At 37.0% G+C, this 13,957-nt stretch overlaps 1 protein-coding gene across 5 annotated transcripts in view; it reads right to left on the bottom strand.

Moving 5' to 3' along the window:
- Nucleotides 1-1,084: 1,084 nt before the first annotated feature.
- LRRK2 (leucine rich repeat kinase 2) overlaps nucleotides 1,085-13,957 on the bottom strand; it is a 165,379-nt gene continuing 152,506 nt past the window's right edge. For 4 of the 5 annotated variants that reach the window (XM_075857254.1, XM_075857256.1, XM_075857252.1 and 1 more), the window contains exons 47-53: nucleotides 13,682-13,754; nucleotides 11,884-12,068; nucleotides 8,081-8,233; nucleotides 7,495-7,700; nucleotides 7,214-7,273; nucleotides 1,892-2,022; nucleotides 1,085-1,429 (exon numbers count right to left, since the gene is read on the bottom strand). In XM_075857254.1, coding sequence (XP_075713369.1) covers nucleotides 1,901-2,022; nucleotides 7,214-7,273; nucleotides 7,495-7,700; nucleotides 8,081-8,233; nucleotides 11,884-12,068; nucleotides 13,682-13,754 — 799 coding nt within the window. In that variant the 3' untranslated portion in view covers nucleotides 1,085-1,429; nucleotides 1,892-1,900. The remainder of the gene's footprint in view (nucleotides 1,430-1,891; nucleotides 2,023-7,213; nucleotides 7,274-7,494; nucleotides 7,701-8,080; nucleotides 8,234-11,883; nucleotides 12,069-13,681; nucleotides 13,755-13,957) is intronic. The other variant, XM_075857257.1, reaches the window with a different exon arrangement.

Raw genomic sequence — 13,957 nt, 5'->3', positions numbered from 1 at the left:
TCCACAGGCTAATGTACTGGCACATATCTGATATATGTCAGTACATTAAAGTTTAAAAATAAAGTAAAAACAAAGTAATGTTAAATTAAAAAAAATAATACACACACCTTTTTTACAATAAACATTAAAATAAGTCTCAATACATAAAACATCCACATATATTGGGTATTGGCGCGGCCGTAATAACCTGCACAACAATTTTTTTGCATCATTTATGATGTGTTCGCTGTAAAAAAATAAAATAAACACAGCCTTCTTTCACTTATTAATGTGGGGCACGAGGTGTGATGAATTTAACCTCCATGTTCTTCACATTAATAGTAATTAACCCCATCATGTACCACACACATTAACCCATTATGACTGAGAAACATGATGGGATTAATTACTATTAATGTGAGGCACATTCAAAATTCATCACACCTCGCGCCTCACATCCGAAAACGGAAGAACTTTTTTTTATTACTGTTGGCAAAGTATCGAAATCGCAATACTAAACTAAGTATCGGTATCGAAGTCCAAATTCTGGTATCGTGACATCCCTACTATGAACACTAAGCTAAATCTGGTTAGCTCAGTATAGGCTGTGGAGTAGTTAGACACGAATTAAAAAACTTTTGTCTCTTAATTTCAATGAAAATATTTTCAATATACTTGGTATCGAAAATGACTCTTTCCTACTGATACACTAAGTAGTGACACCATGACTTTCGGGACATCGTATGAGCATAACAAAGCCAATAATCTCACAGTGTCATGCCATAATTAGTTGCTATTGTTTTCTGACATCTTGTAAAGCAAAATAGAGATTCTGAAACTAACCCGGATCGGGGAAAACCCCTTTAATGTATACTAGGTAGACCCATAACTGAACCAAAAAATTTAATAAAACAAGCAGCATTAAAAAAGAGAAAGAGAACAAAATATACAAAAGTATAAAAAAAATCAAACATTACAATTACTTAGATATAGTTTATTCCCAAACAAATGTATATATTTTTTTTTAACAAAACAGTATACTTTCATTTTCATACAGAAAATGTTAAAACAGCATAATTACATTTAAAAAAATATCTGTCTGTAAACAAGAGAAAGTATATATCAGTATTTACATATTTATTTTACATTCACAAGATAAGAAAACAAATCGAAAATAATAAATGTATATCTAAAAATAAATCAATATGAGGATTGATTTATCCTGAATAGCCACTGGAGTATACAATGTGCTAAAGAATATTCTAAATAGAAATTTGTGTTTTTTATGTGGAACGCACTGGGCCCAATTCTTTGGGAAAAACTGCTGTGCAATCATTATTTTGTGTCCTCAAAGCTGTCCGGGAGCAGTAACTGTTAGCTTGCAGTCATGTCAAGGCATTTGTCGATGGCAAAACGTTGATAGGTGCAACAATGATTAAGCTTACTTCTACTAATAAAAAAGAAAAAACACTTAATATAATTAAGGAGACACACACATAAAAATTAAATTCTCAGGTTGCCCCAACAAGGATTGTCTGAGATTTTTTTTTTCCTTTGGCTAAAGTGTCTATTTTACTAGAAATCGAATACGTTTTTAAATGTTCTTTATTAAAATTAGGTCTTCATTTCACCTTTCACGGCACAGCCTGTACATGGTCCCCTCTTACTCATAGTGGCAGATCCATTGCATGGAGCAGCCACGTGGCAAGGTAGCATTGTTAAACTATGGCCATCCGACGTGCGGTTTAAAAGGAGAAAGGAGATATCATTTTCAACAAAGATCAATTACAAACTTCTTTGATATGAAGTAAAATGACCACATATAGCTAAGAAAAAAATATGGTATTAACAAAAACAGAATATACAAAATAATGTATATCATACACATATATATATTTCTATAATGACTTACCACTGTTTATCAGTCTAGTGATAATCCTCTTGCTTTTTCTGCTAACTCCTGTCTTATTTCATTATGTTTTTTAAGGTTTTGGACCTCATGTGGAAGGTTCATATCCCACACAGAAAGAAATGACTGTATTTCTAAAAATTCAGGAAAATATTAAAAGTCTAACTGTATTTAAAATAACCACAAAAAGCACAGATTCTATGTAAAAGAATTTAGCATTAACAGAAATGATAAAAAGAGCAATGTTCTCATGTACAGCCTATGAGAAAAGATTATGCCAATGTGCGGTAATAGATTAAATGACTACAACGTACGTTTTTAGAAATATACGTTGTAGTCATTTAAAAGACAAAGCAAAAACGGTGTAAAAAAGGAAAGTACAGTTACTCTTTAAGGCACAAGTAAATCTGACCTTTTTGTATGAAGACCTTAATGTAAACATTTGACGGGCACTTTTTTTTTATATATACAGGTCTGTCAGTGTGATTAGTGCAGCATTTTAATTAGCCTTTATTAAAAATTTGCTTTACTTTTTAGATACAGCTGCTCTGTATTCTGCATACAGAGCAGCTGTATGTAGCGCTAAATCCTGTTCCCATCAGGTCTGTGGGACTGACAGGTTCAGTGACTGCGGGTCCTGCGTATCCCTGACACATTATTGAGCGGTTAGCCATCACATCGAAGTTCATAACTTAGATGTGATAGATTACAGGTGGATCCTGCGTGTCAGAGACATGAAGGACCCACTGACACGGAATCAGTCAGGTCTGCGGGACTGACGGATTCAGGTCATAGTGAAAGATAGAGAGTACAGAGCAGCTGTATATTAAAAATTTGTTTTACTTTTTTAGAAAGACTAATTAAAAAGTTACACCAAACACACATGGTGTAACCATATGCCCCTCAAAAGGTGTACATAGCCTTTAACTTGGTTTATATAACAAATTTGCTTTAAACTAGAATAGTTACCAAGATGTGCAGAATCTTGAATATTTTTTAATTTTACTGTCAGAACTTTTCTTTGATTTACAGTAAATATCTCCAAAATCTAAAACCGTTTTTCAGGTTTACATAAAAAAAGGTCTAGATTTTCAAATCATTTGGATCAATACATGTACATATCATACATACATTTCATTGAGCAGGACAAAAAAACACTTTAAAAATAGATGCAATGAAAAACATGGTTCTGGGCATTGAGTATTACAAGCATGGTGTGGTCATTAAAACTATTCTGTTCCTCCAAAACAATGTAAGTTGAAAATGTAACACGTGAAACCTTTTAGTTTCTTGTTAGGGTATGTTCACACGGCCTATTTACGGACGTAAATCGGGCGTTTTTGCCCCGAATTACGCCCGAAAATAGCGCCTCAATAGCGCTGACAAACATCTGCCCATTGAAAGCAATGGGCAGACGTTTGTCTGTTCACACGAGGCGTATATTTACGCGCCACTGTCAAATGACGGCGCGTAAATAGACGCCCGCGTAGAAGAAGTGACCTGTCACTTCTTTGGCCGTAATTGGAGCCGCTATTCATTGACTCCAATGAATAGCAGCGCTAATTACGGCCGTAATTGACGCGGCGTTCAAGCGCCTGCACATGCCGGTACGGCTGAAATTACGGGGATGTTTTCAGGCTGAAACATCCCCGTAATTTCAGCCGTTACGGACCCCCGCCGTGTGAACATACCCTTAAACAGATGCTTACCCTATGGCCTAGAGTATGTCAGAGAACTATTAACCCCTTAGTGACCAGCCTTAATGACCAAGCAATTTTTTAAATTTTTCCATAGTCCCATTCAAAGACCTATAACTTTTTTATTTTTCCATTGACATAGCTGTATGAGGACTTGTTTTTTTGCAGGATTAGTTTTACTTTTTAATGGCACCATTTTGGTGTACATATAAATTTTTGATGAACTTTTGTTAACTTTTTTTTGGGGGGGGGGGGAATAGAAAAAACCCTTGAAATTCGGACATGGTTCTATGCGTTTTAAATTGACGCCGTTCACTGTGCGGCGTAAATAACACATTACCTTTATTTTATGGGTGCGTACGATTACGACGATACCACATATGTAGAGGTTTTTTATGTTTTACGACTTTTGGACAATAAAAACACTTTTGAACTAAAATTATTTGTTATTGCATTATCGCTTTCCAAGAGCCGTCATTTTTTTATTTTTCTGTCAATGTAGTGATCTGTAGGCTTGTTTTTTGCCGAAGGAGACGTAGTTTTGATTGGTACTGTTTTGGGGTACATGGGACTTCTTGATTAACTTTTATGACTTTTGGGGGGGGGGGCAAAGGAAAAAAAAAGCAATTTTACTATTGTTTTTTGCTTTTTTTTTTGCGGTTTAAATTACATATTAACTTTATTGTTTGAGTCATTATGGTCATAGTGATACCATATATGTGTACTTTTATTTATTTTTTACACTTTTACTAAATAAAACCACTTTTTTGGGGGAAAAAATTATTTATTTTTTTATTGTCATTTTTATTAATAATTTTTATTTCATATTACTTACTTATTTTTTTTAGTCCCACTAGGGGACTTTACTATGTGATCTTCAGATCGCTGCTATAACACTTTCATATACTTAGTATACCAAAGCATTATTGCCTGTCACTGTAAAACGGACAGGCAATCTATTAGGACGTGCCTCTGGCACGTCCTAATAGGCATATGCCCAGGGCAGACCTGGGGGCTTTTATCAGGCCCCCGGATGCCATGACACCCCATCAGAGGCCACGATTGCATTTGCGGGCCGCCGATAGGTGAGAGAGGGAACTCCCTCCCTCTGTAAACAAGTTAAATGCCGTGATCGCTATTGACCGCAGCATTTAACGGGATAAACGACCGCGATCTAATTAAACTTCGATCACGGCCGTTGGAGCAGGAGCCCGGCTGTCATCAGACAGCCGAGCCCCGGCTCCAGCCTGCATGGGACACCCGTGCAGTACTCAGACTGGGCCGCCATGAAAAGGCGACGGCCTAGCCTAAGGCCCCTTAGTAAGGCATATTGGTGGTCACTAAGGGGTTAAACCATAAAGTTTGTAAGCATACTTGAGGAAGTGTATTCTCAAATATGGATTGGTTATATTGTCCCTAATATAGGTGTCATGTAAAAAGTCTTAAAACGACAGACAAACTTGATGAAGGCTTAACAGGGTTTAACCATCACAGAAAGTGACTGCAGGGATGCCCACAAATCCTGAGAACAAAGGGGCAGCAGCACTGGTTCAGCGCTGCAGCCCCTTCACATTTTATTCCTGCACAATGGCACTCCCAGCCACCTGCTCTGCTATAAACTACAACACAGCCAAAATCAAGTGATTGGGACTGTGCTGCAGGTCCCTACACAGCCGGTGGCTGGGAGCCTAGCTGTGCAGGGAGAAATTGAGCTAGTGCTGCCACCCCTTTATTCTCAGGATCAGTGGGGTACATGCTGATCAAAGATATGCCATCAATTTCTATAATGAGAAACCCCTTTAATAGGCCGTACTTTCCCCACAGGTATTTTAGTAAACTAAACGAAAATGTTTAGTAGGAGTCCTAAAACGTCAAAAGCCCTAGATCAAGAAAGAAAGTACGCACTGCCTGACAGTAAGTCCTGTCATAGAGGCAATACTGTAGCTCAATTGGCATGACATTTAGGGGTTTAGGTCCAAGGTTTAAAAAAAAAAAAGTTTTTTTTCCCCAGAAACAGCACAACTCCTGTCCAATAGATGTTTCTAGTATGCAGCTCATCCCCATTTAAGCAATACCAGCCACAGTCCATGGACAAGAGTTTTAACCCCTTAATGACCAGCCTATTTTGGACCTTAATGACAAAACTATTTTTTACGTTTTTCAATCGTCGCATTCCAAGAGCTAGAACTCTTTTATTTTTGCGTCGACATAGCTGTATAAGGTCTTGTTTTTTTGCGGGACAAGTTGTATTTTTTAATAGCACCATTTTTAGGTACATATTATTTATTGATTAACTTTTATTAGCTTTTTTTTGGGGGGGGGGAATAGAAAAAAATCTGAAATTTCACGTCCTAAATCTACGCCGTTTACCGTATGGTATAAATAACAATAACTTTATTCAGCGGGTTGTTACGATTGCAACGATACCAAATTTGTATAGTTGTTGTATGTTTTACTACTTTTACACAGTAAAAACGCTTTTTTTTCAAAATTATTTGATTTTGTGCCTCCATATTTGAAGAGCCGTAACGTTTTTATTTTTTCACCGATGCGTTTGTATGAGGGCTTTTTTTTGCGGGACGACTTGTAGTTTTTATTGGTACCATTTTGGAGTAGATGCGACTTTTTGATCACTTTTTAATCACATTTTTTTAAAGTCAGTATTCACAGAAAACAGCAATTTTTCTGTCATTTTTTATTTAATTTTTTACGGCGTTCACCGTGTGGGTTAAGTAATGTAATAGCTTTATAGTCGGGGTCGTTACGGACGATACCAAATATGTGTAACTTTTTTACTTTATTTTGGTTTATTAATAGTAAAGCAGTTTGTAAGGGGAAAAAGTGGGTCTTTCATTTTTTTTAAATTAACTTTATTAAACTTTTTTTTTACTTTTTTACTAGTCCCATTAGGGGACTTTAATATGCGATTCTGCGATCGCTATTATAATACACTGCAATACTTCTGTATTACAGTGTATTACTGCCTGTCCGTTTAAAACGGACAGGCATCTGCTAGGTCATGCCTCCGGCATGCCCTAGCAGGCATTCATTACAGGCAGACCTGGGGGCCTTTATTAGGCCCCCGGCTGCCATGGGAGACACTGACACTCGGCGATCGTATCGCCGGGTGTCGGTGGGAGAGAGAGGGAGCTCCCTCCCTCTCTCCAAAACCACTCAGATGCGGTGCTCGCTATTGAGCACCGCATCTGAGGGGTTAAACGGGTGAGATCGATACGAATATCGATCTCACACGGCAGAGCAGGGACACTCCCAGCCCTCAGCTGCCTCTGGCAGCTGAGAGCAGGGAGATCTGACAGCTCCCTGCTCTGTTTACTTATTCCGATGCCGCAACGTAAAAAGTCTATGGCATCGGAATAAGGCCCGTTAGTGACCGACGTAAAAACACGATGGGCCGGTCACTAACGGGTTAAAGGAAAAAAACAACAACAAACGGACCCTATTCTCTAAACCTGGACAACCCCCCATTGTTTTGCTGTTTATTATAATTTCCATAACAGAACATCTTATGATGACCCAAAAATGCACAGTAAATGCTGATTTCTTTTAAACAAAAAAATAAATATATGTTTCAGAAATATGGAAATTCACCATAATAATTTTTTTTTACCTTTCTGCAGTGTGCAACGGCATCCTAAAACAAGAACAACATTCTTTAAACTTCCTTTATCTAGAAGAAAACACATCAACAATATATTAAAAGACGGACTCACAACATTAGCTAGAACTTTATAAAACAGGTATATTATGTAAATTTGCAATGTCTACACTGCAACTTGGAATTAATACATGTTCCATTGATTAGTTATTCTAGTCTTGAAGATGACATCATATACAGTAAACTATAAAATAAGGTCAATAATGCAGCATTCGCCTTCAGTATATCGCTACCTAGCTGAGAAGGAACCATGCAGCGGATAGAGTCGCAGAAACTAGAGATGATTCTTATTGGTCGTCGAGTTGATAAGTCAATGAGCAGGATATGTCCTCCACCCGTTCCCACCCAAAGGGCAGTATTTTTCTGTAAAAACAAGGCTTTAACTCGAGCTGTATAAGAATCTTCTTTCTTTATTTTTCTCTGCTTCACAATTTCTTCTCTAAAACAAATAAAAACATGCCAATAAAAGTGCATCCTAGTACAAACAAGTTTTTAATTTACTTTTTCTACATTAGCAAGTGTTTGACAAATGTGTCTTCACCATTGGTGTACCATAATACAACTGAGCTTATAAGAAAATAATTTGACAACAATTACAGATTGATCATAGCTCATTATAAACTGCAGGAATTGTATCATAAAAGTACATAAAAAATACGTTCTACTTTTCTTCTGCTTCCAACCCCACAACACTACAGTAATATCTTGAGTCTTTAGAACACACAATAAGAACTGTATCAATGGGCAAAATCACCCAATACAATAAAACAAGCAATCGAAATGATAAAATTGAAAAAGTAAGAAGATACAGTTATTTACTTTAAGAACTGGGCACAGTCAAGCACTTCACATAATTTTTCTGTCTTCTTATCCCAAATCTCCACATATGGACTGTACTTTTTTGCCACATATATGTATTTGTCAACCGCAATAGAAGTGATATTTGAATCACTTATCGATCCATGTGAAAATCTAGGGAAAAAAATCAAAACATTTTAGCTGTAACAAATATATATATATATTTGGATGGGACGAGAATGTAAATAAAAATACAAAAAGTGATAAGTGCAATACTTTTCCTAGAAAATAAGATCACGTGCATGAGGCCTTATAGTTATCTGAGATCTCCCAATTCACTGCTCTGCACTATGCAGAAACCAAATGGACTTTGATGCAGAAAGCTAAAAATTCAATGGAGAATAAAACATGCCAATAAAAAGGTAAGTAAAGCAAGGTATTTGCGCAGTTTTTTTTATATGGATTTAAACTGAAGTGTTTAAACTGGTTGGAAGACACCTCTAGGTAAGGTCTAATTTAGCCTTTAAAAGGGGATGTATCATCAGAAAATGACATTTTAAATCAGGTTTTAATTCTAAACATATTTTTATTAATTATTGGTGCTTTGTTTGACTATTCATATATAGAAAAACGTTAAGAAATATGTAGGGGAAAATCTTTGCAATTTTTTTTCATCACACTGATTTTGAATTTGATGTGTGTGTGTGTGTGTGTGTGTGTGTGTGTGTGTGTGTGTGTGTGTGTGTGTGTGTGTGTGTGTGTGTGTGTGTGTGCGTGTATAGATCGGTTTCTAGGTACAATTTTAATAACCCTGACATTTTCTAATGCTGTCAAATAGTTTGACAATGTAAACTTAGACAATGCAGGCATAAAATTGATCACAGTGGTACATGCAACATCTATTTCTGCCTCCAACTTACTCCTCATTCTCCCTAAATCACGCTACTTTTGGAACAAACTATGCCAATTTGCACCAAAATTTGGCAGATAGTCCCAGAAATAGTAGTAAATCTGTTCTAATGTGTTTTGAAGCTTAAGGACTACTCCACTCATACTTGTGCATTTTACGCCGATTAAAACAGTATGGGAATCAAACCTGCAAAAAAAAACAACACAATTTTCTTCACAAAACTCCAGTATATCTCTTCAAACATCCCTGTACTTTATCTATTAATTATCAGTTAATAATATTAATGCATAATACATTTTTCATTTCAAGAGAGTGTCAGCTCACAAGCAGGTTCGTGGGCTGAAAACTCCACAGCTTGCCTCCCGGAGAATGGCTGCTAGGCCGCGGCAGTCATCAATGCAAAACATAAACATGTTTCCAGCACTTTTGACAACCTTTCGTTATTTAGGAATCCTAGACATCAGTACAAAAATAGCATACACTTACGTGTTTCGAACCTCGCAGGGTATTTAATCATAGCCTAGTTTATTATATAACAAACTTGTCTTTTAAAATGAAGTTTAGCAAATAAAAAAACCTCCCTCTACACTAGTGGACGTATCTTTTGTAAAACACCTGGTAATCATCTAAAATAAATGAATGAAAAATCAATTGGCAGAGAAGCATTTATAAATGGATTACAATACAGGAAACTCCTATTTGGCAATGTAAAAAACTCATTACAGTTAATAGATATAAATAGTCGACTGCGCTACTGATTCCATCAAAACATGGAACCCTGTCACAACGGTGACCAACAGAAACCATTAACAACGTTTCCGTCACCATTGAGATCAATGGTGAGGGAAACGGAAGCCAAGGTTTCCGTTTGTCTTTCCGTTGAGAGGTTAACCTGACGGAAACCTCAGACGGAACCCCTCAACGGAAAGACAACGCTGATGTGAACAGTCCCGTAGTCTTTTAAAACTTTAGATCACCTTTCTGTTGAGGGTCAACTGCATGGGGAATTAATATAGTCTAATCTTAGGTTGACTGGTTAGCAAACCTGGGAACTGGCATGTTTTTCACGCATGACTGTATTCCCGTAAATTCAGCAAATAAACAAAAAAAAACTAGCACGGATTCACTGTAAACAGGGTGTGTTTTTATTTATTAAGTATCTAACACTAAGTAAACTTGTATTCTCGTCACGACAGTCAAGCTGAGTCAAGATCTTAATTAAACGAAGATTCATTGTATGGAGCATTGCCAACAGGAAATGTATTCACTGCTATGAACATAAACTGTATATACTCAAACCTGCAGCTGCCAGGAGATAATCCAGGTGACAGTTATTTGCTTGTGGAATATTTGTGGATAGTGTTGGAGAAGTTTGGTCTAGGACCCAACTTCATTTCCTGGGTTCGCATACTGTATGAAGAGCTGTGAATCAGGATTCGAATAAATGGAGGCACGGTCTCAATTGCTTATATCCATAGTAGGCAGACTAAATTTATTGAAAATTATGTGAATACCGTAGTTATTCTATGTATTGCATAATTCACCTATATACCTTTGTGCTACTTCTATAAAATCAACAGCCTCTTCCAGGAATTAATCTGCCCTAGAGAACCAGCTTGTATTAAATTGGAGAAACTAAAAACGAAATTGTTTTTTACATGTCCACTATTCTAACTCCCACTTTAATACATATTTACACATAGTGGTGAAAGGTTCGTGGGTAACAATCGGTTACAGGTGCCACAGTATACATCCCTATCAGGCACCCCTTGGCTGCCTAACTTAAATCATCTAAGTTTCAGATGTTTGAAATAGGAGTATTAGGAAATTGTTGCACATAGAGTATTGGCATTAAATCGTTTTCATAGCTGGAGATGGATTAACTCACAGACTAAGTTTTAGAAGTATCTACAACAGACATGCTTATCGGAGAAAGACTAGTGACACAGGACTTGTAGTTACGTTCAACAAAATAGTCACTATGGTTGCAGTTAATGAGGCTTCAGCGGAGGTTATATCCCCGCTGCGCAGAACCTTGCTGGAAACCCTTTCTCAAGTATCCAATATGTAGTAAGGACAAATGAGATGGAGATTTTGACCCTATTGAAGATGATCATTGGAGAGATGTTCTGGAAAGGGTGGCCCAATTGTCTCATCGTGAAGCTCATAGATTGTGTTATTTTTACAGTATTTTTTTTATAATATATAAAATGCTACTATTTTTTATTTAATATTGGTTTGTAGGATACTCTATTCTGCCTAGATGTAAACTGCAACCAGCAAATCTATTGCATATGACGTTGGGTTGTCCAAATTTGAAGGGATTTTGGAAGGCGATGGTGAATATAATTAACACTGTGTACTCTGCTAATATTACCCCCTCATCATTTGTCTGCATGGTTACCGAACCAGAAAAGGTGGTGGTGGCTCGAATCCTATACATGGCACAGAAACGAGTAGGTAAACATTGGATAGATAAGGGGGCGCCAAGCATATCAGAGTTTATTGAGAAGATCAATTAGTTATTGAGGTTGAAGAAGGTAGTATACCTGATAAGAGGAGTTTTTACTAAATTTCACAGGATATGTATGGTCTCTGCGGATAGATTCATATGGGCTAGAGAATTAATAAGAAATAATTTAGTGCTGATATACTATTGTTCAGAGTTAAATGGCTTTTTGGATGCTTTACGTTCCTTCAGGAGGACTGCGTATTATTGTGACATTCCTCCTCAAACAGTTTCTGATAGGAGACAGATAAAATTCTGAATCGATATTAAATAGTGGAGAGACCAGGAAATCTGTGTTTCTCCATTATAAATAAGCATTTTACCTAAAAGAAATAAAAGTAATACAGTTTCAATTGTTCCATGAAACAAACAACGAATTGATGCGGACATAGATTTCAAACTCACGGCATAGCGTTTTTTGTTTCAAAAGTCTTTTGAACTGAAAAATCACTGGAAAGGGATAAGATTTTTGTTCCACAAATTCCCCAGACGGCAGTCTTCTCAGAGGGATATGTTGATTCACAGAAGCACATTACTGGTGTGCTGACATCACCCACATTAAGCATCTTCATAGGAGTAACATCACTGTACTAGAATAAAAAACAATACAAACCTGACAAACAGCTCTTTACGAACAAGTCAGTTAACGAAACATTTAAGAATTATATAGACTTAGGGTATGTGCACACGCTAGCTGTCATTTACGTGTGAAAAGACAGACTGTTTTCAAGAGAAAACAGCTGCCTCGTTTCACACGTAAATGCTCCTCCTCGCATTATGCGAGGCGTCTGAGACGCTCGTAAATCTTGAGCTGTGCTTCATTGAGTTCAATGAAGAACAGCTCAAATTACGTGGCAAAGAAGTGCCCTGCACTTCTTTGCCGAGGCAGTCTATTTACGCGTCGTCGTTTGACAGCTGTCAAACGACGACGCGTAAATTACAGGTTGTCTGCACAATACGTCGGCAAACCCATTCAAATGAATGGGCAGATGTTTGCCGACGTATTGCAGCCCTATTTTCAGACGTAAAACGAGGCATAATACGCCTCGTTTACGTCTGAAAATAGGTCGTGTGAACCCAGCCTTAATAATAAAAATGTAACAGGTGAAATTAGCCAATGTATAAAACAAAAGCTGTAGTATGGTCTCATTTAAAGTGCATGTATGAGAAAAGTTTTTCCAAGTTAAAACGTATTAAAATGAATCGTGCCATGTGTGTCTCCAGTTTATAAATCTCCTGGTGTAGCTCTGAATCCTACTAAATGTAAAAATGTTGCCTATATTTGATCAAAATTAAAAATAGAGCTAAGATTACAGTTGCAACTAAATACAGACAGACACTGCAACAAGAAAAGCCTAATGTGCCTGGAGATGTAATGAGTCCTGGATTTAGCACTGCATATAGTCTTTAATATAATTTTCACATGTATCAAAGACTTTTAAATCCTGCTTTGACTCAACGGAGTACAAAGACTGTGCCCTCTGAAAGTCAATATAAGAATGCATTTGTCTGCTTTGGGCACTGAAAGGGTTAAATTCCCAACTAGAAGTGGGAATCACAGAAGAATGCTCTTTAGCTTTGAGGGCTATTGAATTTTTATTCCTAAAGGTGCCTGCAAAAGATGCGGCTGCACGCGGTTAACCACACATTGACGTGGTTTCGCAGCAAGTACAGGTGAAGCTCATGGAACGAGGCAGTTAAGGACCAGCACCGTAAATGTACGGCACAGTGATGGCACAGACACAAAAGCATCCGCAGGAGAACTGTGATTGACATGTAGCCTTCCGTGGCAATGGCCGAGTGTAGGGATAAGTGACTACAGAATATAATTGATCGAAAAAAATGGAGGGGGCTACCTTTGTTCTGCCATTGCCGACCTTAATGGTCATAGACTTACAGCTGAAACGCTCTGTAACAAGTAATTACAAATGTTTTTTCAGATTATTTTTTTTACGGCAGCGATTTCAATAGGCAACAAAAACGCAGCAAAATCGTGCAATGTGAACCCAGCCAAAGGGGTTGAGAGAGTAAGCAAGTGTGAGAAGGTGTTTTTTGGAATGTGTGCATTTGTGATTTAAAATCATGTGTCAATTTGAACTACTCGTGAAGTATTTTTTGGTTGAAAAACGTGAGCGCTTTAAATTTCTAGTTACTGCTAGATTTCTATACAGTTAATGGTTACTGATAAACTTTAACTACTAACCTTTATTGTGGCAGCTTCAAAAATTGCAATGTGGCCATTGGCTGTACCAACCAGTAGAAAATATTTCTTCTGACTAAACAAAAAATAAAGATATATATGTGGTTTAGAAATACAATATAAATCACTTACTTTTCAATAATTTGTTATACAAATTTAAATTATAGGCTAGATTTACTTGCCATTCAGTGACTAAAGGCGTTGTCCGAGAGTATAAGTAAAAGAAAAAAGCTGCAGGAAACGTGATAAAATACAAAACAAAAACATTACTCGCCTATT

This window comes from Rhinoderma darwinii, chromosome 3, assembly GCF_050947455.1.
Source record: "Rhinoderma darwinii isolate aRhiDar2 chromosome 3, aRhiDar2.hap1, whole genome shotgun sequence".
Lineage (NCBI taxonomy): Eukaryota > Metazoa > Chordata > Amphibia > Anura > Rhinodermatidae > Rhinoderma > Rhinoderma darwinii.
Note: the sequence above shows the minus strand (reverse complement) of the source record. Positions and strands in the feature narration are given on the sequence as shown.